Source organism: Trichechus manatus, unplaced genomic scaffold (genome assembly GCF_000243295.1).
Source record: "Trichechus manatus latirostris isolate Lorelei unplaced genomic scaffold, TriManLat1.0 scaffold00052, whole genome shotgun sequence".
NCBI classification, from domain to species: Eukaryota; Metazoa; Chordata; class Mammalia; order Sirenia; family Trichechidae; genus Trichechus; species Trichechus manatus.
Window position 1 is genome coordinate 4,277,250 of NW_004443988.1, and position 25,667 is coordinate 4,302,916.

The window sequence follows — 25,667 nt, forward strand, 5'->3', positions numbered from 1 at the left end:
GGCCTTGTCTTCTGCAACATGGCCTCACAGAGACATGTGGACCATATGAACATGATGTCTTTAAGAACAGGCCTGTGAAATTCATTTTTGCTCATATTGTGATTGCTGGTTAGATCCAGCCTTGTCCTGACCCCATGTCCTGAGAAGGCCTGGTTCCAGAGAGGCTTATGGCGGTTAAGAGCAGATAGAGACAAACAGCCTCCTGGCTGCAGGCTCCAGCATGAGGGCCCACTCCTCACCTCATCTCTCTTCTTGGAACCCAGGAAATGGCGGGCCACGTGCTCAGGCAACATGTTGGTGACCAAGGCCTCGTTCCAGCGTCGCATCTCATAAACACGTTCCTTCTGGTCATGGACCTCAATCTTCCACAAGAACAGGGTCCGTGCCAGTTTTTCCACCTGCAGACGCAGACACAGGCAGGGTCTGTGCTTTAGAGTGGCCATTGGATGCAAGATGAGAAATAGGACTGTGAATGGAGGGGTTCTACTTGGAAAAACTGGAGAGAAGATGGCTAATTGGCAAGGGAAGTAAGGCCCAGGAAGGATTCACCTAATCAAGAAGGCCGCCCTACAGCTGCGGCGAGGATCTGGCATCCCAACCTCTGTGATTACAGCAGAGACCTGAGAGGCCTCCTGGGACCTAATTTGAGCTACAGCTCTGACTTCTGGGTGGTGGCAGCAGCGAGGTTCTCCACACCCAGGGTGAATTCCCCATTTCCAGCAGGCTCTATTTGGTCAGTAAGTGACCTGGAAGGCTGTACTTCCCTGGAAGACCACTGGGTGGCACTTGAGCTAACATGGAGCAGTAAGCCCCTTGTATGGATACTTGCCCTCTCTTCCTCTCTTCTTTTCCTTTAAACAAAACAGAATCTTTATCAGCTCCTTTCCCTTTCTCTTCTGGCTATGTGGTCAGTATGCAAGTGACCCCCAGAGCCAGGGTGAGTGCAGAGGCTGTGAACCCTGGCCTAGAGAATAGATTTTATCCAGGCTTTTGTGCCAGCATCCACCCTCTCTCCTTTCTCCTTGCCACTTACCAACCCTTTCCCACCCCGCCCCGGCCCCACCACATGAACCCTTTAACATCCTGACGGAGGTCAGAAGGCAGAAGTAAAGACGGTCTCCCTTGCATTACTGAAGAGGAAGCCAGAATACCAAGAAGGCAGCGGCTTGACTAGGGTCCCATGCTACTTGGGTAAAGGGAACTAGCATTCCTAAGGAGCTTGGGTCTTAGACCTTTGGACTGCTTCTCCAGGAGGCTCTGAAAGGAGTGAGCAAAAGAGGAGGAAGTTCTGAAAGGAGTGAGCAAAAGAGGAGAGGGGGGCATGCAGGCACTCACATGGCGGGAGAAGTAGTAAAAGCTCAGCATCATGACGAACATCATCACTGTCATCGAGTACTTAGAAGGCATCAGGGGCAGCCTGTGTGATAGAATTCAACTGAATGAGGACCCGGGCGGCCCTCCTGGAAGGGAGTTTTATTCCCTCTGACTGGCAGGCTGTGCCAGGGAAGCCACAGGAGGCCCAGTGTGGAGGGGGGCCTGCGCTGTGCTGTTTCCTGTCACCCTAGGCCCCAGAAACTCCCTCCAGCTCTTCTGACCCTTTACGTCAAGTGCAGACTCCCTCAGGGCAGTAAAACTTTCTTGAATCATTGGTCCCCTATCTTAACAGCCAGCCGACACGGGCCCCTCCTGGCTACCCCTGGTGTCTACTTTGGGCTCCTATCTAACAGCCAGCCGACCACAGGCCCCTCCTGGCTACACTTGGTGTCTACATCAGGGCTGCTCCCCAGATGTTTAATGAATACTGCATCACTGGGCTCATCACAGAGTAGCTGCGGCCATGTAGGAATTAGGAGAAAGGAGAGACTGACATCGCAGTGATGGGACTAAGGCACAGTTTTACCATGTCTCTTTATAAGACTTCCCCATGTTTTTGTGTGTGGAACCGTAGTTCATTAATTTTCATTACTGTATAGTATTCTATTGTGTGAATATACCACAATTTTTATATCCACTTACTGTTGTTGCTGTTTGGGTTGTCTTCATTTGTTTCCTGTGTGTGTACTATGAAAGATGCTCCTGTGAACCTTCTTGTACATACATCATGGAACATACATATGCACATGAATTTCTCTAAGGTATGTATCCAGCAGTGGTATTGCTGGGTGATAGGTCTGTCTAATTTCAACTTTACTTAATAACTCCACATTGTTTTCTAAAGTGGTTGTACCAATTTATACTCCCACCAGGAATGTATGAGTTAACCACTGTACTTGATATTGTCAGACTGACTCTTTTCTTTTTGCCAAACAGGTAGGTGTGTGGTGTTTCACTGTGGTTTTAACTTGCCCTTCCTTGGTTACTAACAAGTGTGAATGCCTTTTCACGTACTGTGGGCCATTTCGATTTTTTCTTTTGTAGAGGGCATTTTCAAGTCTTCTGCCCACCTTCTATTAGCCTATCTGTCTTTTTAAAATTCACTTGAAGGTCTAGTAAAATCACTGAATCATGAAATTCTAAAACCTTAGAGCTAGAAGGGACCTTAGAGAACTTCTGGTCTAATATTCTCCTCAACAGATGAAACTGAGACTTAGGATAACTGTAGTCCCACAGAGAATTACTGACTAGGGCAGGATAATCATCCAAGTCTTCTAACTGCAGGTGTTGTGTTCTTGCGTCTACGTTTTCCTGCTGCCTCCCTGCCCTGCCAGGAAATTAAGTGTGGCTCTCATCCATCTGGCTGTTCTGTTTCTTCACTTCAGCCTAGCCTCTTTGTCTCACCCATCAAACCGCACTGCTTCTGCTCTCCCAGCATCACTCCCTTTGACTTAGAATCAGCCAGGATGTCCAGGTTCTAACTAAACTCATTCTACCTCCTCCCACTCCAGAGACACTCATTCAGTGCTCTAACCTACACACAGCCCCAGAATATGTGCCTTTGGAAGGGTGAGATCATGGGGTTTGGCATGCTGTATTCCCTATCTCTAAAAGAAGCTGACTCTGAATACAGACAAGAAGGGCGAAGCAGTAACACTTACCTATTGGTCCCATTGAGCCCAGGAGTGGAAAATACCTGCATCTTCTCTAAGGTGATGATGGGAACCCTGTGGAAGAGATGACAACACACTCAGGCCCATCTGGGTTCGAGAGGCTGGTGCCCAGCCAAACACTGAGGCAGACCAAATCTTTCACACATTAAGAACAGAAGGGACCTAATGCAAGGTCAAAGCCACCCAGGGGTGTGTCTGTGAGAAGCCATGAACCCTGATTCCCATATAAGCCTTCACAGAACCTAGAGGCAGAAAGCCTCCTCAGGGCAGGCCTATGGCCTTGAAAGGGGCACTTGGGGGTGGGGAAAGGAGACAAGGCAGATCCCAGTCAGGCTTCATCTTACTCATGCTCCTGAAAACGTCTGTGGTCGTATTCATCAAAGATGGGGCACCAGGCATAGAGGTTGATAATGGCCACCGCGCCCGTGACGAGCAGCATGAGTGTGAGCTTCACCATGTGGCTGACCTGCACCAGCATGATGGTGGCGATGAGGGACAGCACAGCAACATAGTTGTAATACTTGGGGTTCGCCATGCAGCCATCCTGCTCCTCCACTATCCCTGCAGTCCTGTTGCTGGGCCCCGTGTAGTACTGGAGACAGCTAAGCTGGAGGTGAACACGGGGTGCAAGGGAATAGCAGACACTGGTCAGAGAATCAATGTCATGGCAAGTGTACGTTCCACTGCCACTTCCCACAGGTCCCTCAGAAACACAAAAAAGACAGGAGAATTCACCAGGGAACAATCATATAAAAGTAATTCCTAGTATGAGCTTCACCATCATCTCATTTGATGTTCACAGAAATTCTGTATTTTTAGTATTGCTTCCATTGTCTAGAAAACCCAGAGAAGCAGGGTTTACCCAAAGCAGCACAATTAGTAAGTGGTAAAACCAGTACTAGAAGCCATGGTGGCGCAACGGTTAAGCACTTGGCTGCTAACTGAAAGGTTAGTTTGAACCCACCCAGCAGCTCTGTGTGACAAAGACCTGGAGATCTGCTCCTGTAAAGATTACAGCCTAGAAAACCCTATGGGGCAGTTCTCCTCTGTCACATGGGGTCGTTATAGGTTGAAAATCAACTCGAAGGCTCCCAACAACAACAAAACCAGAAGTAGGATAAGTCTTCAGGCTTCAAGTCCAGTACACAATTCTCCACATCACACTGTTGCTTAAGGAGGGGCCGTGGGCCAGTCAGTCAGCCTCCACTCACAGCTTCCCTGAATGACCAGCCAGTCTTGGCTAGAGCACTTCCGTTCCGCAAAGCTCACTACCTTCTAGAGTCCGTTCACCGAGCCCATTGCTGGGCAGACAGAGTCAACAGAACATGCATCCATAAACTGACTTGAACCTGCTTTTCTGTAACTTTCACCCACTGGAGCTTGTCTGACTTTTGGGAGATTCTTAGCACGTGATTCTAGCATGTGCAAAGTGTTACTCTCTCCCAGTTTTTCACCTCTCCACCGGTGAAAGGATCTCCACATGTCCTGCAGAGTGACCATGACCATGTTAAACGGTGGCCCATTCTGACCATGCCAGGGGTCTGGGGCTTCTCTTCCCTAGGCTGTGGGCACTGTGCAGGCCATGGACCTGCTGAGTTCTGGACCTTCTGACTGCTGGTTCCAGCTGGATTTTTGATCAGTTGGTTACAGCCCTAGAGCCTTTTCATCTACACTGCTGCCGAATACATCTCCATGCTTATTCCTGCATTTAAACTGTTAAAGAAAATAAAGCAAGTAATATGACAATGTTATATTTGAAAAAAGTGGGCCCTTTAAGAGCATGCACTGGTACTACCAAAACTGGATAGCCATGATGACTGACCAGAGAGTACTAACAGCAGCCGACATCAATGCTCACTAAATGTCACATCTGGTGGCTCTGAGTCGATAGGTCCTGTCGCTTCTCCCTAAGAAAGCAGCAGGCTGCCCCCTCATGGGGCTCCCTGCTTCTCCATGAGCTGAGGAGAATACAGGAGAGCAGGAACAGGTAATTTTGTCTGCCCCCTGCCACTGGGCTCTGTGAAGCTGCCATCCCCTGACCCTCCTCTAGGAAGGTCTGGCCATGTTCCAATGGGTGAAAGCTAAGCAGACGAGAGCTCCTTTAGTGGAACAGGTATGCTTCCCTGGTCCTGACAGATACCCGGCACTAGCCACACTAAGGGGAACTGAAGATATACAGAGTGCTTATGAGCATTGTGTACCTTGACCAATGAGATATGGAGGAAGAAATCACAGGATTGGAATTTAGAACTGCTTCAATTCTTGGCTCTGTCATTTACTGGCTGTGTGACCTAGAACAAGTGAGTTAACCTTTCTGAGCCTCAGTTGTGTCATATGAATCTGCAGATAATACGGATGTCTTAGGATTGTTATAAAGATTAAATGAAAAGCGCCCAGCACAGGGCCAGGCACATGTTTTTGGGCTCCTGCATTCTAGAGAGGGAGGCGCTATGGGGAAATAAGCCAGTCTCAGAGTTTTCCTGGATGACAGGGAGAAGCCCCCCTCCATTTGGCCAGGGTGATCTGCTCCAGAGCCTACCACTCCAAACCTGTGTCTAGTGGTGCAGGAATGGGTTGGCAGACTGCTCATGCTGGCCAATATGGAAGCCCTTCTCCACTGAGAGCAGGGTGTCCCTTCAGCAAGGACAGCAGGAGCTTACCATGTCCACAACGTTTGCCATAACCAGAATGAAGATGGCTAACATGGCCCAGGTGTTCCTGGCCCAGCGAGTCCGGTCAATCCACGTCGAGAAGGCCACGAGCTTCTTAGGAAAGGCCTAGAAAGAATGGGATTTCAAGGGCCATGAGCGTTCGTCAGCCTCTTCCCCTGTAGATATGATTGCTAACAACTCGGGCTACTTCCATACTCTAGTCCCAGGAACCTAAAAAGTAGTACTTTGTGTGTGGGTCAACGGAAAACTGACAGAGTAGGACAGAGCTGAGAGGAGAGCTCAGGGGTCCTGGCACTCTGCATCAATTCTCCTCAAGGAGTTTGTGAAATACTACGGCCTCCAGGTATGGAAGCCCTTTCCAGAGCAGACTCAGTGACCACCCCAGGAGGCTGTGGGCAGCACCAGCCAGCAGTGGCCCACTCCCCATCTCTGGAGGGGGGCGAAGCCAGGTCAGGGAATGGTTTTCAGCGCCAGCCACACTAGCTGGTTGCCATCTCTGCCTAGCTACCCCTGCCCTTTCTGGGTCAGTATACTTAAATACTCCAAGATATCCGACAAGCCACCCACCAGATTAATCTTCCTAAAATACTGCTTTTTCCATGTCTTTCTGATCAAAAACTCTGTGTGGCACATCCAGGGCCTAGAGGAGAAAGCATTAATCCCGCTACTCTGATTTTCAAGGTCCTTCACAATCTGAGCCAACCTACCTTCTGGCTGAGCCTCCACTGCTGTTCTACTCAGGCTCCCATTTATCTAGAGTCTGGCTTACTCACCCACCCATCCACCAGCACCATAGCTCACCAGAGCCCAATCCATAGTGGCTGCTCTGCTGATAATGAATGGCTGAATGAATGAATGTGCAATAAATGAATGAATGGATAAATAGCTGACAGATCCTAACAGAAGACAGTCTACTGGTAAAGATTTGATGGGAAGCATAAGTCCATCAATACCCAGTTTCACCGGAAAGCACACTCACTTCCCAGGGGGCTTCTGAGCCAAAACAACAAGTGCTTCTTACCCGGGGAAAGATGGCAGCCAGCGAGCAGATTGTCAGGACCAGGAGCAGAATCTCCCCAACCACAAAGGTCACATAGTTTGTCATTAGCCTATAAGAGGGAAGACAATTGGGAAGGGGACCAGTGAGACTGGGTGAGGGGTTAGGAGAGTAAAAGAAAGAAGACAGGAAAAGTGAAGGCCCTCCAAGCAAGGCACAAGCCTGTACCCCAAAAGTTCCATGTGACACCAGGGAGTCATCACCGCTTGCTGTACAGAACATGATAAAGAGGACCTGACCGGAGGGGCCGCCAACTACAGGGCCTGGGCATGGGCAGCCATCCCCAGATGTGACTGTTGACTGGGCATTTCCCAGGTAGAAGAAGACTCGTAGGTGCCCCGGGCAGAGCCCAGTTAAAACTTGGGAAGTGATTCTTAGGAAGGAGCATTCTGCCATATAGCTATGATGAAAGAAGAGAGAGTATAGAACAGGTTGTTGTCAGCTGCCATCAAGTCTGCCCCTGACTCATAGTAACTCCATGTACAACGGAATGAAATGCTGCCTGTTCCTGCGCCATCCTCATGATTCACTGCAGATGAGACTATCGTGATTCACAGTTTTCATTGGCTGATTTTCAGAAGTAGATGGACAGGCCTTTCATCCTAGTCCATTTTAGTCTGGAAGCTCCACTGAAACCTGTTCAACATCATAGCAACACACGAGCCTCCACTGACAGATGGGTGGTAGCTACACATGAGGTGCACTGATAGGGAATCAAACCCAGGTCTCCCGTGGGCAGCTCCCTTATTGTTGAAGGCTAATGAATTATTCTTTGACAACTGCCCAAAGCTTTACAGTTGACAAGGTCCTTCCATGTTCTTTTTATCTCATAACTCGGACGCACTTGCTGTCTCCAAATTCTCCTTCCCATTCTCAAACCTATTCCCATTTGATTTTCACCCAACCACTCCACTGAAAGTGCTCTTGTCGAGAGCACCAAAAACCTCCATGTTGCCATATTCAATGTTCGATTCTCGGTCACTTCTTATCCCTCCTTGAAATATCTTTCTCCTTAGTTTTCAGGATCTTTTCCATCCTGCACTGGTTCTTTCCTGCCGCCTCCGTGTATAAACACTGCTGTGCCAGTGCCTAGTCCTTGAACCGATTCTGCTTTCAGTCTGCACTACCCCTGGATCATCTCCTCAAGTCTCATGGCTTCTAACACATCGGATATGTCATGCCTCCCAAGGTGGTATCTCCAACCCTACCCTTGTTCTGAACTCCAGATTATATATTCAGCTGATGCCTTGACAACTCCACTTAGTGCCCTAGGCATCTCAAACTTGTCCAAAACCAAACTCCTGAGCTTTACCTCCCCAAACCTCTTTTCTACATTCTCCATCTTGGTTAATGGCAACTCATCCTTCCAGTTACTCAGGTCAAAAACCTTGGGGAAATCCTTGACTCCACTCTTTTCACACTCCACAACCAATCTGTCAGCAAATCCTGTTAGCTCTATCTTCAAAATATATTCAGAATTTATCCATCAATCAATCAAGTTCAGAATCCAACCACATATGGTCATGTTCTCTGCCTTCAGCCTGGCGCAAGTCACCACCGTCGCTTGTCTGGGCCATTGCAATGTTGTGTTCATTGCTATATCCCCAGGCACAAAGTAGGCACTCAATAAGTATTTGTGAAATGAATGAGTTTGATCGTAACGATTTTGAGAGTGGGATGGGACAGGTATTATAGTCTTCATTTTACAGATGAGTAAACTGATACCCTAGGAGCTTTCAGTGACCTGCCCAAGCTCATACAACTAATAGGCAAGGAAGCCATGTCCAGAATTAAAAAGGTGTGATTGAATCCAGGCTCTTTACAGCTCTCCACACTGTAATCAGAGGTGGGCTCCACACCCCATCCTTTTCTGGTAGGAAATCCCAGCGCAAGAGTGATCTACTTGTGGCCCATGGGAGCTGGGGGTGGCTGTAGTCATCCTCCAGTTGGGGCTTCACAACAGTTGGGCAAGGACTCCATAACCCTACCCTGGCCTAGAGGAGCTGCTGCTGTTACAGAGATCACTGTGGGCTCTGACTTTATTAAGATGAGCCAAGACGAGGACGCCACATTGGCCTCGGTGATTGAGGTCGAGGTTGTGTCTCAGTCCCCATCCTTTGTCTCCGTGTTCCAAGATCCACTCTGGGGCCCATCCAGCTAAGGTCTCCATCCCCTCCTGGGTCCCTTTCCCTTGCTCTCTCAGCCCTGGTCATCTCCATTTGATGCTAATGCTTCTCCAGAACCGGGGCAGAGAGAAGGGCGTCTCTGGGTCTGCAGTCAGCTAGGGCCCTGGGAATGGAAACACGTCATCAACGCTGTTCTAGTAAGGGGCAAGGAACAGAGACAAGGCCTGCACCCTGACATCAGGTGCCTGCAGAGGTGCTTAACCCCTCATTATCTTTGTGAGGAATCTCAGCACCTTTCGCTTGCCTGGCCCAGGCTGGCCTGGAAACGAGCCCTCATCCCATCAGCTCCTGCCACCACCCCTCGCTCACCCGGGGTCGATGAGTATCTCGACCAATGCCGTACAGAGCAGGACAACGCAGGAGCAGCTGAAGGCGGCCCCACTCTGCTTTTCCTTCTCCACTGAGTAGCGGGTTTCCATCTCAGGGTCCATGAACCGCATAGACAGGAGGAACGTGTTTCTTTTCTTTACTCTGCAGTGCAAACAAGCCCCATGAGACCCAAATGCCACATTTCCTCAGCCTAGCAGGGAAGGAATACAACAGGCCATGCTGAAGATGACTGTAGTCTTCTGAACCCCAAGGCAGGGCCTGACGAGGGCACGTGCTGAGGAGTGAGGGGCCAGGAGATATGCAGTGAGCCACTTACACCTGGGCAGACTCTCGCTCCAGCAGGGCCTCATTGAGCAGCTGGTTGAGCTCATGCTCGTCCTCAGAGGCATCCACCACGCGATCAGCCAAGTCCTGAAGGTGCAGCCTCTGACGGGGGTTGGGGAATGAGGGGTTGTCTGTCTATAAGCCAAAGAGGCAGGGTTATAGAATTTCTCATGGATGTACTCACTGACCTCAAATCTACAGGATTCTGGGACATCAGAGCTAGACAAGGCTTCAGCGAGCACCTCTCTTGACCCTCCACCTTCACCCCATGTAACTGATGAGGAGATGGCATGCGGGAATGAACTACCCAGGTTCCACTGCTAAAAAGGAGCAGAGCTGGGCTGGTAGCCAGGTCTCCCACCCCCAGTGCAGGACTCTTCCTGCACATCTTGGTGCCTCCTGCTCCCTGCCCACCTCCTGGCCCTCAGTGACCCCTCCTGGCCCTCAGCCTTGCATGCACCTGGGTGTCATGCTCCTCGGCTTCCTCCGACATAGAGCTGGTGGTGTTCCCACTGGGCTCCTTGGTCTCGATGAGGGCAGGAGAGCTGGGCTTTGAGGAAGGTGGTGCTCCATTTGGCAGGGCCTGCAGTGGGAAGAGTGGTCATCAGGGCCCCCAGACACTGCCAGCTTCACACCCCTGTGGGCCTGTGGTTGGTCCACCGTCATTCCAGAATTTTCCCGCTAGAGTTTAGAAGGCTTATAGACTCAAAAATGTCACTAGTCAGTTCCTCCTCTAGAGCATTAATTTTAAAATGCTATAATTTTCTAGTATCAGTTCCTATGATTAACAATTTTCTAAGGTGAGAAAGACTCAATTGTTCCTACTCTTATTTCTAAAACAACTCAATGACACAGAGATTCACTGAGGTCTTTTTTGGTGTAGAGCCCTGTCAAATGCCTTCCAAATGTCTGAATAGATCCTATAAATTCCCCCAATGATTAAGTTAAACACAGTGGCAGAGGGATCAGCTCATGCGCCCATTCAACAAGTGTACTGAGTACCTACTGTGTGACAGGAACTTTCTCAACACTACGGTTACAGACAAAGCTCCCTGACCTTGTGGAGCTTACACTCTGATGAGGAGAGGCAGACAATAACTAAACAAGTAAGACAGACAGTGCATACAAAGAGAGTAAGTACCTTGGAGAAAGATAAAGTAGGAGGGGGCAGAGGGACTGCTGGGGTGCGAGGGCAGCGGGTAATTGGGGGAGGTGTCACTGTAAACATGGCATTCCGTAAAGACCTGCAGGTGCAAACCATGCAGCTGCCTGGGGAGGAGACTTCCAGGAAGAGGGTGCAGGCAGTACAAAGGCCCTGGAACAGGTGAGTGCCCAGAGTGTCTGAACAACAGCAGAGGAAGTGAAGGGGGAAAAGGGAGATGAGGTCAGAATGTACAGGAGCCAGACTGTGTAGGTCTCCTGACCCCTAGAGGACTTTGGCTTTTGTTTTGTGTGAGTTGAAAGACCAGTGGAGGGTTTTGAGCAGGAGACTGACATAATTTAACTTAACATTTGTTATGGATTGAATCGTATCCACCCAAAAGATATGTTGGTACTTGTGAATGTGACCTTGCTTGGAAATAGGATTTTTTTTTATTTTTTTATTGTACTTTAGATGAAGGTTTACAGAACAAACTAGCTTCTCATTAAACAATTAATACACATACTGTTTTGTGACATTCGTTGCCAACACTCTCCCCTTCTCAACCTTGGGTTCCCCATTACCAGCTTTCCTGTCCCCTCCTGCCTTCTTGTCCTTGCCCCTGGGCTGGTGTGCCCATTTAGTCTCGTTTTGTTTTATGGGCCTGTCTAATCTTTGGCTGAAGGGTGAACCTTAGGAGTGACTTCATTACTGAGCTAAAAAGGTGTCCGGGGGCCATACTCTCAGGGTTTTTCCAGTCTCTGTCAGACCAGTAAGTCAGGTCTTTTTTTTTTTTTTTGCTGAGTTAGAATTTTGTTCTGCATTTTTTTTTTCTAGCCCTCTCCGGGACTGTCTATTGTGATCTTTGTCAGAGCAGCTGGTGGTGGTAGCCGGGCACCATCTAGTTGTGCTGGACTCAGTTGGGTGGAGGCTGTGGTAGCTGTGTTCCATTAGTCCTTTGTACTAATGGGGAATAGGGTCTTTGAAGATGTTATCAGTTAATATGAGGTCATACTAGAGTAGATGGCCCTAATCCAATATGACTGGTATCCTTATAAAAGGTGGAGAAGAGACACACAGAGACACAGAGGGAAGACACCATGTGAAGACAGAAGCAGAGATTGGAGTGATGCATTTACAAGCCAAAGAATGCCAAGGGTTGCCAGGAACCGCCAGAAGCTGGAAGAGGCAAGGAAGGATCCTCACTAGAGCCTTCGTAGACAGCATGGTTCTGCCAACACCTTGATTTCAGACTTCTAATCTTCAGAACCATAAGACAATAAATTTCTGTTATTTTAAGCTACCCACTTCATGGTACTTTGTTATGGCAGCCTAGGAAACTAAGACAACATTTGAGTAGGGTGACTCTGACTGCTGTCTCAAAAAAGAGAATGGAGGGTCAAGGGTGGAAGCAGGCTGACAGGTTGGGAGTCCACTGCAGTACTTCAGGCACAGGATGGCAGGGCTGGACAGGGATGGTGGCTGTAAGGGGTGAGAAGTGGTGGGACAGCCAATAGGACTTGCACATGGACTTTAACAAGAGGAGTCAAGGATGACTTCAAAGTTCTTGTCTTGAGCAAGTAGAAGAATGGAGTTCCATTAACTTAAAGGGGGAAGATTGAGGAAGGGGCAGGTTTTGGATGGAGTCGGGAAGAAGATCAGGAACTGTGCTTTGGACACACTAAGTTTTAGATGCCTACTGTATATACAGAGTCCCTGCATGGTGCAAATGGTTAATATGCTTGGCTACTAACTGAAAGGCTGCAGGTTAGAGTCCACCCAGCAATGCCTCGGGACAAAGGCCTGGCAACCTACTTCTGAAAGGTCACAGCCTTGAAAACCCTATGGAATACAGTTCTACACTGACACACATGGGGTTGCCATGAGTCAGAGTCACCTCAATGGCAACTGGTATTGTATATATAAATGGAGATTTCCAAGTGGCTATGAGTTGAATTTAGGGGAGCTGTTGGGGCTAGGTATTGAAATTTGGGAGTTGTCAAAGAGGGCATTTAAAATGAAAAGATTAGATGAGATCAACACCAAGATCAATAAAGATAGAAAGCGCAAGGGCGTCCTACAGCTCAAGTATTAGGACATCAAGGAAAGGGCTCAGAAGCTCTTTAACACTTTGAGGAGGACTCACTTTGATAATTCTTCTCAAACTCTCCTCCTCTTCACTCTACTCAACTAAACCGTGCAGAGCGATTTCTGCTGATGGAATTATATTTGCTACTGTAAATTGCAGAGAAGTAACTATCCTCACTTCTTCCCTAGAGTATTCAGATTTTATTACTTCTGACTCAGTAACTGTTGAGCAGGTTTGGTGATCTGTCATGGCCCCATCCCAGTACACCCTGAGTTGGGAACTTTATAAACAATTGTTTGTTCATCTCACAGTATGAGTTGGTTCCTTATCAAGGCACACTGGGGCTGATGGCTGTTGCAGAGCCTTGTAGTTAAGACAACTGGTAAAATCTACAGCAGGTCAACTTTTCAGTTCCTGAGAAAGGAGACTTAACACTGTGCTGGTATGCAGTGGATGCCTGATAAATATCTGATAAATGACAGATGACAAAGGGTTAATTTCTCTAATAAGCAAAGAGCTCTTGCAAATCAATGAGGAGAAAAAAGGTGGTCAAAGGTTAGACATGCATATGCAACTAACAGAAGAAATCCACCTGACCAACATCATGTTAAAGGGGTCCAGCCTTACAATTAAAGAAATGTGATTTTTTAAATGAGACATCATTGTTTCATTTTTTGGATTAACAAAGATAAAAGCTGTTACAGTGCCCAGCAATGGCCAGGGCACAGGGAGGTGGCAGAAGGTAGGTAGACAATGTGTTAAAATTGAAGTGTACACACTATGCAAAAAACTAACTCAAAATGGGTCAAAGATCTAAATATAAAATCTAAAATGATAAAGATCATGGAATTAAAAATAGGGACAATGCTGGGGGCCCTAATACATGGCATAAACAGAATACAAACTGTAAGTAACAATGCACAAACACTTGAAGAGAGACTAGATAACTGGGCGCGCCTAAAAATCAAACACTTACGCTCATCGAAAGACTTCACCAAAAGAGTCAAAAGACAACCTACAGACCAGGAAAAAATTTTTGGCTACAACGAATCTTATCAGGGTCTAATCTCTAAAATCTGCAAGATACTGCAAAACCTCACCAACAAAAAGACAAATAACCCAATTTAAAAATGGGCAAAGGATATGAACAGGCACTTCGCCAAAGAAAATTCAGGTGACTACCAGACACGTGAGGAAATGCTCACAATCATTAGCCATTAGGGAAATGCAAATCAAAACTACAATGAGATACCATCTCACCCCAACAAGGCTAGCATTAATCCAAAAAACACAAAATAATTAAATGTTGGAGAGGTTGTGGAGAGACTGGAACACTTACACACTGTTAGTGGGAACGTAAAATGGTACAATCACTTTGGAAATCTATTTGGTGCTTCCTTAAAAAGCTAGAAATAGAAATACCATACGATCCAGCAATCCTACTCCTTGGACTATATGCTAGAGAAATAAGAGCCATTACATGAATAGATATATGCACACCCATGTTCACTGCAGCACTGTTCACAATAGCAAAAAGATGGAAACAACCTAGGTGCCCATCAACGGACAAATGGATAAACAAATTATGGTATATTCACACAATGGAATATATGCATTGATAAAGAACAATGATGAATCCATGAAACATAACATGGATGAATCTGGAAGGCATTATGCTGAGTGAAATTAGTCACAAAAGGACAAATATTATGTAAGATCACTATTATAAGAACTGAAAAAATGGTTTAAACACAGAAGAAAACATTCTTTGATGGTTACAAGGGTGGGGAGGGACGGAGAAGGGTATTCATTAACTAGACAGTAGACAAGAATTATCTTAGGTGAAGGGAAGGACAACACATACTACAGGGGAAGTCAGCACAAGTGGACTAAATGAAAAGCTAAGAAGTCTCCCAAAAACAACCAAACACTTTGAGAGAGAGTAGCAGGGATGGGAGTCTGGGGGGCCATGGTTTCAGGGGACATCTAGGTCAATTGGCATAACAAAGTTTATTAAGAAAATGTTGTGCATCCCACTCTCGGGAGTGGTGCCTGGGGTCTTAAAAGCTAGCGAGCGGCCATCTAAGATATATCAATTGGTCCCAACCCATGTAGAACAAAGGAGAATGAAAAACACCAAAGACACAAGGAAAATATTAGCCCAAGAGATAGAAAGGGCCACATAAACCAAAGACTCCATCAACCTGAGACCAGAAGAACTAGATGATGCCCAGCTACAACCAATGACTGTCCTGACAGGGAACACAACAGAGAGTGCCTGATGGAGCAGGAGAAAAGTGGGGTGCAGAACTCAAATTCTAGTAAAAAGACAGACTTAACGGTCTGACTGAAACTGTAGGGACCCTGGAAGACATGGCCCCTGGATTCTCTGTTAGCCCAAAAGTAAAACCATTCCCGAAGCCAACTCTTCAGACATAGATTAGACTGGACTATGGGACATAAATTGATACTCGTGAAGAATGTGCTTCTTAGCTCAAGTAGATACATGAGAATAAATGGGCAGCTCCTGTCTGGAGGCGAGATGAGAAGGCAGAAAGGGCCAGGAGCTTGTTGAATGGACATGGGAAATCCGGGGTGGAAAGGAGTGTGCTGTTACAGTACAGGGAGAGCAACTAGGGTCACATAACAATGTATGTATAAATTTTTGTATGAGAAACTACCTTGAATTGTAAACTTTCACTTAAAGCACACACACAAAAAAATTTAAGTGTACCTAACCTTTAACTCAGCATTTCCACTTGTAGAAACGTATGTTTTTCAGGTAGGGGTGGTAAGAAATTGCAAAAAGTCAACTGTGCAAAACTGCTGAAAATCTGGATTGCCTCAAAATGCCACTGAAAGAAGTCTTAAAAAGAGAGCACCTCCCATGTTTCCATTAGAAAAGGTGCTGACTTATTTGTCTGACAAAGTGTTTAAGAAGAGGAAAAATGAAGTCTAATTTGAACACATTCATTCGGCAACTATCGACTGTGCTCCCGTTCTGGGTCAGGCAGCACCCAAGGTGACAGGCACAGCAGTAAACCAGATGGACCCCGCTTCAACACTCACAGAGCATTATCTGCTAATATTTTGGTTTTTAAAAAAATTTTTAGTGAACATGTACTTTCATTTATTTGAGCCCATTACTGCTAAAAGAATTCATTGCAAAATAAGATAGCATTCCAAAAAAACCAAACCTGTTGCTATCAAGTCAATTCCGACTTATAGCGACCCTATAGGACAGAGTAGAACTGCCCCCATAGGGTTTCCAAGGAGTGGCTGGTGGATTTGAACTGCTGACCTTTTGGTTTGTAGCCTTGGCTCTTAACCACTGTGCCACCAGGGCTCCAAGACAGCATTACTGATCAATAAAATAAAGAGCTGTAGATTCAGACAATGCAATAAATTATAAAACCACGGTTGCCAGAGTGTTCAGATTGCTCTCTATACACTCTATGGCAGGGCTGCTTAACCTCTATTTCCTACACACATTTCACGTACCCCTAACCTGTAATTTCCCACATCTCCAGTGACCCTACTAACTGGTGACCTGACAGCTTCTGCAATGCATGTCTGGAACTCGAAGGTCAAGGAACTACTGGCCAATACACTAAGTGGCAGGCGGCTGGCCAGTGTCAAATGCTTCCTCTACCACCTGGGCCCTACGGTTGTTAGCTGTCCCTAGCTGCTGTATCTGAGTCTGCTAATGTTTTAAGGGACATATCAGGGAACACAAAAATTTTTTTAATTTGAAAATTTAATACTAGTGTGAGTACAACCGCTTCATAAAAATGGCTCTGCTGAGGCTCTCTGTGCCTCAGTTCCCTCCTCTGTTGTCCTCATAAGGGTGCTATGTGCTGAGGAGAATTCCTGCCTCAGTTGAGCACTGTGCAAGGATTTATTAAATTTATTAAATAAAATGAGTAAACAAAATAACATAATATTAGAGCAAACTAGAATGAGGGTTGTTGTCATGAAGACTGCTCTGTGACTTTAATGCGGTTTCTAACAAAACCAAGTGGTGCAGGGGTTAAGCGCTTGGCTGCTAACCCAAAGGTCAGCAGTTCGAACCTACCAGCCGCTCTGCGGGAGCAAGATGTGGCAGTCTGCTTCCACGCAGATTGCTGCTGTTGTTGTTAGGTGCCACTGAGTCGGTTCCAACTCACAGTGACTACAGCCTTGGAAACCCTACAGGGGCAGTTCTACTCTGTCCTATGGGGTTACTATGAGTCGGAATTGACTCGACAGCAACAGGATACCAACAAAATCATATTTCCTTTATTTTTTAAAGAAATAGTATTTTTCAAGTTATTAAAAATTTTATATGCCAGTAACTGTAAATTTCCTATCACTTCACAAAGGTAGCTGACTTCTTAAATGACTGTCAACTTTTGTAGAATGACATAAAAAAAGATATATTTTTAATTTGTCCTACTGAATATACTGGAGCCCTGGTAGCATAGTGGTTAAGAGTTCAGCTGCTACCAAAAGGTCAGCAGTTTGAATCCACCAGCCACTCTTTGGAAACCCTATGGGGCAGTTCTACTCTGTCCTGTAGGGTCACTATGAGTCGGAATTGACTCAACAGCAGTGGGTTTGGTTTGGCTTTTGGTTATTGACTATATTAGATATATAGCCATATTAAAAATACAAACAACTCACGTCAATTCTGTGACAAGGTCAAGACTTACTTCATGGGGCACTACTTTCCATCCTGAAATTTCTACTTTTCTGAAAGACAACTTCTTACTGTTCCGGGTCCTTTAGAGCATTTACTATAGCTCAGACTTTACACTCAGCACAAAACACCTTGTCATGTTCTTCACTTTAACACTCAGCACCGAGTGGGATTTTAAGTTACTCAAGGATGGAGAAGATGTCATATAGACCTCTGTGATCCTCCCGGCACCAAGTCAGTGCAACCTGCACACAGGAGGGACCTGGCAAAAGCTGGGAGGCAATGTGGCTGGCTGGTTGGGAGCATGGGCTGTGGTTTCTAATTCCAGCTCTGCCACTTACTAGATGTGAAGCTTGTGCAAGGTTCCTGGCCTCAATTTACTCCTCTGTAAAGTGGGTATAGTAATAATAGCCCACCTCACAGGGTTGTCTTGAGGATTAAGTGAAATAATGGATGCAGAGTACTCAATAAATAGTGGTTATGATTAGACTTTTTGAATGATGAATCTTCTGTTTATGTGTGTGACTGACTTCAGAGCCCCCCATATGTTGGGGGAAGGGAGAAGGCATCTAGTTTTTCTTCAAAACTTTATGAGGGGTCACCTCTTCAGCCATCACTTGTTCAGCCTCATCAGAATGGGCTTTGCATTAGCTGTTAGTTAGGTAAAGCTTCAGCCATGGAATTGTCCTAAACAACATGCCATCCTCAAGAGCCACCAAATTCAATGGATGGACTCCCATGACTGGAAGAATGAAGAGTTGTTTTTTTAAATTATGCTTTAGATGAAGGTTTGCAGAATAAATAGTTTCTCATTAAAAAGTTAGTACACATATTGTTTTATGACAATGGTTAACAACCCCACAACATGTCAACACTCTCCCTTCTCAACCTTGGGTTCCCTATTACCAGCTTTCCTGTCCCCTCCTGCCTTCTAGTCCTTGTCCCTGGGCTGTTGTGCCCCATTAGTCTCATTTTGTTTTATGGGGCTGTCTAATCTTTGGCTGAAGGGTGAACCTCAGGAGTGACTTCATTACTGAGCTAAAACGGTGTCTGGGGGCCATATTATCAGGGTTTCTCCAGTCTCTGTCAGGCCAGTAAGTCTGGAAATGAAGGGTTTTTAAGTGAGAAATTACAAGGAATAAAAACAATTTCCAGGTTCAGCAGAGTATGGTAAAGGGATCGACTTCTGCAATAGCTGCTGGTAGCTTCTAATACGCTGGCCCATCAGGACATCTGTGGTTAGTGGGTAAAACCCGGGGAAGCTGCTGAGTGCACCACAGTCTGTAGAAGCTCAGGGAAACTCCAGGCAAAGGCCAGACCAGAGGGCAGGACCACATGAGGCCTTGGTTTTTTCTGTCCCATTCCTTCTTCATTTTCTACTTATGAAACCTTCCGTGGCCTTGGTTCTCCTACCTCGATGACCAATCCAACTCCACTGGCTTCCCTGCCTACTTCCCGCTGCTCTTGCTGTCCTCGTACTCTCTCCTCTGGAGGCCACATCACTCCTGTGGCTTCAACTGTGCCCTCCATGCAGGGACCCTGACCCCCGGCCCAGCCACTCTCCTGAGTGCCATGGAGACACCTCCAAAGGCCTTCCCTTCGGATGCTGTCTTGGGATGCACTATGTCACCTACATTTCAACTTGACATGAATTCCACCCACTTGTCCCCGACACAGCTTTCCCTGAGAGAACATTATCACTAACTAGTCTCACCTGCACAGTCACCCACCCTCAAGTCCTGCCAACGCTTCTTTTATAATCTCCCTCTTTTTTAATCCCTTCCCTTCCATCCCCCAAATTCAGGCGATGGGGTGTGGACTCACCGAGCCATTGAGGCCATTTTGGGTGGCTGTTTTCTTCACCTCTGGCTTGGAGGCAATGATGAGGTAGGTTTCGATGCCTTTCTCATCTAGGTAATCACAGCGGCTGCCTCCATTACCTGGCTCCACGTCAAACTCTCCTTTCAGGCAGTCCATGGTGCTCTGGGAGATGTGCACGCGCCTAGGTCACAGAGAGAGGCCCTCAGCTCAGGCCGGGGCTTCATCCACCCTGGGACCACGCTGGGCCAGGCTGCTGTCGAGCATGTCTCCCAGGACTTTGGGCAGATGGGCAAGTGGAGACGTGCAGTCAGCGATGCTGCCACCAGGAGAATGGCTGGGAGGTCCTGCTGCTAACGAGCTGCGTGGGGATGCGTCACCCCTTCTCAGCCTCAGTGTTAAATCCGTAAAACGGGAGTAAGACGTTTATCTCACAGGGCTGGTGGGAGGACCAAATGAGATCAGGAATTTAAAAGTCTCTATGAGCTCTCGATTCACAGGGTGCACGTATTACCCACCCTGTCTGATTCTCAGTTGTGATACCTGCTGTGAGGGGTTATAACACCCGTTTCTGAAGAGTCCCCCCTGAGGGACAGTTCACAACGGCCTCTGAAGGCAGCTCCCCGGCCCAGGAAGAAAAGCTGTCCCTGGCGTCAGCCCAGGTGGGGCTTACCCTCAGGTAAGTAAGGGAACCTGCAAAGTTGTCCCTCAGTCTGTCCATCCTGAGGGCAGGGCCTGCTCCACTGACTGACTGGCTTACTGTGTGGAAGAGCTGACGGAAGATATGCAAGTGCTTTGTACACGGCGCACTGCTGCCTCAGAGCCTGTCATTCTCATCACTACTAGGATTAACACCCCTGGGAGGGCTTGGGCATACTGGAGCAGGTGCAATGTGACATCGTCAGAGCCCGGCAGCGACACGTGTAAAGAGGCAGGAGGAAAACTGCTGGGAGGTCCAGGCAGGGGAAGCAGCACCAGCACAGGCCCTACACAGGCCCCGAGGCAGGCACCATGGAGAGCTCACCTTTGCCCAAGCAGAGGCAGGATGGGAGAAGCGCTGCTCCTGGTGGGGAGGGGCCCTTCTCTAAGACACCTTGTCCCTCATCAGGGCCACAGCCCCAAGGGGTGGATGGGGACAGTCCCCTCCCCCACCCTCCCACCTTCCCCCTTGGAGCAGCACTCACCCCGGGATGCCGCCTGACTCCATCTTGTTGGCCACGGTGACGTCGGTGGACCACACGTCGTACTGCCAGCGCTTCTGGCCCAGGACGCCGCCCAGCACAGTGCCCGTGTGGACCCCCACACGCATGTCCACCCCGGTCTTTGTCTTCTCCCGTACATACCTGCCCGGTACACACAGAATGGAGGGGTCAGGGCATGGGTCTCAGCACTGTGGCCATGGCCACCTCCCCCCGCCACAGGGGGCTTCTACACAGACCTGCTCGCCCCCCCAAGGCTGAGGGGAGCCTCCTCCTACTAACTGCCCCAGCTTTCTGCCTGCATTTGAGATAAGTAACCTGCAGTGGGGTTAAACCAGGCCAGGGCCTGGGCCCAGGCTGAGGTCAGATTCAGCAATCCCAGGCCAGTGTCCCTTTTGGGGGAGGGGGCAGGGAGGGTATAAACGGCAGAGTGGGACCTCCAGTTTCTCTCTTTTATTAATAAGCATTCATTTACTCATGTGTGCAAGTCATAGTTCACTGAGCATCTAGTACATGTCAGGCACTGTTCTAAGTGCTACAGACAGAGAGGAAAAAATAGCTATGAGCGTCTCCTTGCTTGAGAACTCCAGGAAGACACAAATAGGGCTCAGAAATCCACCTGCTCATGACTGGGGTGGAAGTTAGTTTCTACCTGAATGACTGCCCCTGGGGCAAAGGCAGCATTTGTTTCTTTGTAGGCAGATACTTAGTCTACAAGTTGGAAAAAATGTAAAGCCACTTCTCTGAGGTGGGAGCTGAGGAGTGGGCCCCGCTGTCCTGGCCTCCATCCGTGCAGGGGGAGAGGCCTCAGCAAGGAGCATCCCTTTCCACTTCAGCGCTTGATGTCACCCCGGGTATACCCAAGGACCTTACGTCCACAAGAGGGACCCTCCTCCCAGGGACGTCCATGCCACCTGCAGTAGTGACAGCAATGGGGAAGAGCAGGGGCAGACGGAGTTTAATGTCCTCATAGCTCATGGGAGGAGAGGGCCACGGGGGAGGCAAGAGCCCTGGCTGGAGGCACAGTGGCCAGGGTCCAGGCCCATGTCTGCTGCCCCACATGCCGTGAGTGTCAGGAGTCCCTTCACTGCTATCCTTTGGCTTCCTTATCCAAGATAAGGGGGTGGCAATCCCTGAACCTCTCTCTGCCTCAGGGTCACGTGAGAAAAAACGGAGAGAAGAGACAAGAGGACAACTGGAAGGAAAGATCCATGCCTCCCGCAAATGTGAGGAGGTGATGAATTTCATGATATGCAACTTCCAGCAGAAAAAGATAATGTGGACTAAGGCCAGAAAAGGATCCCCTAGAGGCCAGAGAAGTCTTGCACTTTCAGCTGTGATAAAGATATGCCAGGTCCCGACTCCCAGAAGCCAGGGACGGGGCGACCTAGCAACACTACATCCCAGTGGGCCAGCACTGCACACCTCGAATGGATCCCTCTGTGGGGGCCTTGGGATGTTCTGGGTCCCACAGCAAGCTGGCGTCCTGACAGACCAGCAAAGACAGCCCGCTTCTTCAACGGTGCCAGAACCGCATGCTCTACGAGGCCCCCTCCCTCCCAGAGGTCCCCTTGAGCACCCCCACTTACGAGATGGCCTCTACCATGGCTAGCCCCATGAGGATGGAGCAGACAGCGTGGTCTTCCCGGTAGTCAGGCAGGCCACAGATGCAGTAGTAACAGTCGCCCAGGATCTTAATCCGCAGCTGGTGATATTTCTGAAAGAGGAGGCATGCACTGTTCCTAGGTCCCTCCTGAGCCAAGGAGGAGTGGGAAAGAAAGCAGAGGAAGGACAGGCGGGAGAGAACACAGTAGACAGAGGAGCCAGCAGGGCCACGGGAGCAGCCCCCATCTTGAACACCGGGCAAGGGTGGGGGGCACTTACCGCCGCCAACTTGTCAAAGCGGGCGAAGAGCTCGTTGAGCAGCTTCACTAGCTCCTGGGCGCTGCAGGCAGAGGACAGCTGGGTGAAGCCCACGATGTCGGCAAAGAGGATGCTGTGGGGGAGGGAAAGTCACAGGCAGGTGAGCTGCCAGTCGGCACACCTGATTCCACTGCCAGCTCCTGCTCCCAGCCCGCAGGCAGTGGGATCACAGCCGAGTGGGGCTGTGCCCAACCCCAAAGGCAACCAGAGCCTGGTCTTTCTAGGGCAAATGCAGAGCTCTGACACCGCACGTCATCCTGTGGACTCCCCCTCGAGGGGCCTCCCCCAGGACCCCATCGGTCAGCCCACCCCACACTGCCTCACTCCCCCTTCCTCGAGTTCAAGGCATGCCTTCGAGGAGAAGCATGGATTTTGGAATCAGAAGTCGAGGTTCTAGCCCCAGTGCTGGCTCCGAATGGTGGGAGACCTCACAGAATTCACTTCCCAGCTCTGGGTGTGTTTCCTCCTTTATAAAATGGTGGGTTGGACCAGAGTTAATCTAAAGTGCATTTCAGCTCTAACACATCTGTCACAAGGCTTCTCCATATGTGGTAAGAAGTTCAGTGAAGGAGCTGAGGCTCACAAAGTGGGGATGCCCTTGCTCCTAGTCCCCAGGGAAAACTCTCAGCCTCCACAGCACTGGGCAGATCCCACAGCCGCTCAGGTCCCCATCCCATCTGCCCTCAGCACTCAGGCCTGACGGGCTGGGCGTACCTGACGTTCTCGTGACGGTACATGTACATGGTGTTGAACTGCTGCTGGTCCTTCTGGCTCTCGTCTTTCTTCATGTCCTTCAACATCTCGTCAGCCACGTGCTTGGGCAAGATGGAAAGCATAAGGTTTTCCTGTGAGGAGGAAAGGGAGGGTCAGTGGGGAAGCAGGATGTGGCCTGTAGTTTCCCAGGACAAGTTCAGACACCTCTGGGAGGAAACTGCCTGGTCCTGGAGACAGATGTCAGCCAGGAACCTCGCTAGGCCTGACAGCTCAGACCCCACACCACGAGGCAGCCAGGGGCCCAGGGAGGGTTGTGAGAGCGCTGCAGAGACCTGGGGGAGTCTTCTTGACCTTGCAAGAGTTGTGGGCGCTCCTACATTGGTCCACCCTCTTCTGCTCCTGCGTGATGAGCTCCCTAAGGGCAGAAGTCGCTGCTGAGTCACCTTGGTGTCACTCACCACAACCTGCATGGAGCAATCAATCCTTCCAGAAATTCAACTTGATGGACCACCTACTACATACCAGGCACAGTGCTAGATGCCAGTGAACCAGAGGAGTGAAAGCCTTTCTACCCTCGGGGAGACAGATAAGTGTGTCCACTGCAGGAGAGTGTAACACATACAGGCAGTCCCGGGTGATGCGCCAGATCTGTTCCTAGGTCTGCCGTTAAGTCGAGTTGGTAGGTAAGTCAGAATAGGTACATTCGTTTCTTATTTAGCGTCCGTCAAATGTTTGCCTTAGTATATAGTATATATTTTACCCTTCTATGCGTATAAAACACTCAAGAAACACTTTCAATGTTTTCATGAGCGTCACAAGTAGTGCCTGCTTTGGTTATTATGAACCATTGTCTTTAACTCACATTTTTAATACAATAGGCTTTACGGCAGTCTGTTCTGAAGTACCACTTGTCCATAAGTCAGACGTTCTTAACCTGGGGACTTACTGTACCACGATTAGAGACGTGAGAGCCAGGGACTATCAAAGAAAGAAGGAAGGTGTCAGAATCAGTCAGGGGAAGAAGGAAGGACTTACCAGAAGTGAGGCTGGAAGAGTCTTGACGACTGAGATGCTAAGGGCATTTCTGCCAGAGGGAACCACACATAGGAAGGCACAGAGACAGAGAAACTATACCAGATTCAGGGAACTGCAAGCAATTCAGTGGCGGTAGAAGCAGTGAAAAATACACCTAGAGTGGAAGGCATGGTTTATCAGGGGTCAGTAAACCACAGCCTGTGGGCCCTATCTGGCCACTGCCTGTCTTCATAAAGGAAGTCTCACTGGCACCCAGCCACGTTCACTAGCTTACATATTGCCTATGATTTTGTACCACCACCGCAGAGTTGAGTAGTTACAACTGTGTGGTCCACAAAACTGAACATATTTACTGTTTGGCCCTTTGCTGACTTCTAATTTAGATCAGGAAGGGCCTTGTGTGCCAGGCGGGGAGTCTGAAGTCCTTCCTGAGCACTGTGGGAAGCTGTGGTGGACATTGGCAGAGGAGCGGATGTGTGTTTTAAGAAGATCATGCTGGAGGACAGACGCGGGTGTGGGGCAGTGACAGAAGTGGTGAGACCAGTTAGGAGCTACAGGGTAACCCAGGCCGGAGGACTGAGTGCCCGAGAGAAAAGCACCAGGCAGGGGCTGGACCTCTGGGTGGAACAGAACCTGCAGGGCGTGTTGGGTGTGAGGGTGATGGGTCTGTGGCTTGGCATCTGGGCGGATGGTGCCAATCTCTGAAATAAGGAATAAAGGAGGGAAAACAGATGTGGGGGAAATGGGAGTTTGGTTTGGGCCACGCTGAGCCTGAGGGGCCTGGGAGACCTCCATGCAGAGCTGCCCTGCAGGCGAGGCATGTGGGCTAGTCCTGCAGGTCTGGACACCGTGGCTGTGGGAGGAGCGTGAAGCTGGGGCTCAGAGTGAGCAGAACAGAAGGTCAGGCAGAGGAAGCAGAGCCTGCACCGGAAATGGGAGAGGATGGTCAGAGAGAAGAGCAAAGCCAGAGAGCAGATACTGCTTCTGCTGTCTGGGGGAGGAACAGCCAAAGCTGGAAGGTGCTGCAGGGAGATCATGCCCGGGGATAGCAAAATGCCCACTGGGTGTGAGAAGACAGGTCACCTGGTGACCAGGGGAGAGTTCTGAGGAAAGTGAGGGCCACAGTGGGTGGAGAGGAAAGGAGAGAGCAGAAACAGGTGCAGGCTGGTCTCAGGAAGCTGATGGAAGACGAGACACATCCAGATGCAAACTGGAGAGGAACGTGGGCTGGCAGGCAGGGCTTTTAACAGCTAAAATACCTTGAACATGGTGCTGTGCTGTGCTGAGCTGGACACGAAGGGAGAGGAGACAATGGGCAGAAAAAGGTGCTGAGGGGTAGGGAGTCAGAGGTGGCAGAGTCCTAGCAGGGGGTCTTGGTAGGAAGGGAACAATGCCCCCAGAAGGGGAAGGATGAGGCTGATGAAGGGAAGGGGTGTTTGGTGAAGTATGACGGG

At 48.8% G+C, this 25,667-nt stretch overlaps 1 protein-coding gene across 1 annotated transcript in view; it reads right to left on the reverse strand.

The window, feature by feature from the left end:
- The window catches only part of ADCY3 (adenylate cyclase 3), a 119,759-nt gene that overhangs the window by 3,944 nt on the left and 90,148 nt on the right, over positions 1-25,667 (reverse strand). Inside the window, exons 3-16 of the mRNA XM_004377567.1 lie at positions 23,179-23,309; positions 22,426-22,537; positions 22,131-22,258; positions 20,527-20,685; positions 19,349-19,526; positions 10,077-10,199; positions 9,609-9,751; positions 9,272-9,433; positions 6,741-6,828; positions 5,708-5,824; positions 3,392-3,654; positions 3,036-3,101; positions 1,336-1,417; positions 240-398 (exon numbers count right to left, since the gene is read on the reverse strand). Coding sequence (XP_004377624.1) covers positions 240-398; positions 1,336-1,417; positions 3,036-3,101; positions 3,392-3,654; positions 5,708-5,824; positions 6,741-6,828; positions 9,272-9,433; positions 9,609-9,751; positions 10,077-10,199; positions 19,349-19,526; positions 20,527-20,685; positions 22,131-22,258; positions 22,426-22,537; positions 23,179-23,309 — 1,911 coding nt within the window. The remainder of the gene's footprint in view (positions 1-239; positions 399-1,335; positions 1,418-3,035; positions 3,102-3,391; positions 3,655-5,707; positions 5,825-6,740; positions 6,829-9,271; positions 9,434-9,608; positions 9,752-10,076; positions 10,200-19,348; positions 19,527-20,526; positions 20,686-22,130; positions 22,259-22,425; positions 22,538-23,178; positions 23,310-25,667) is intronic.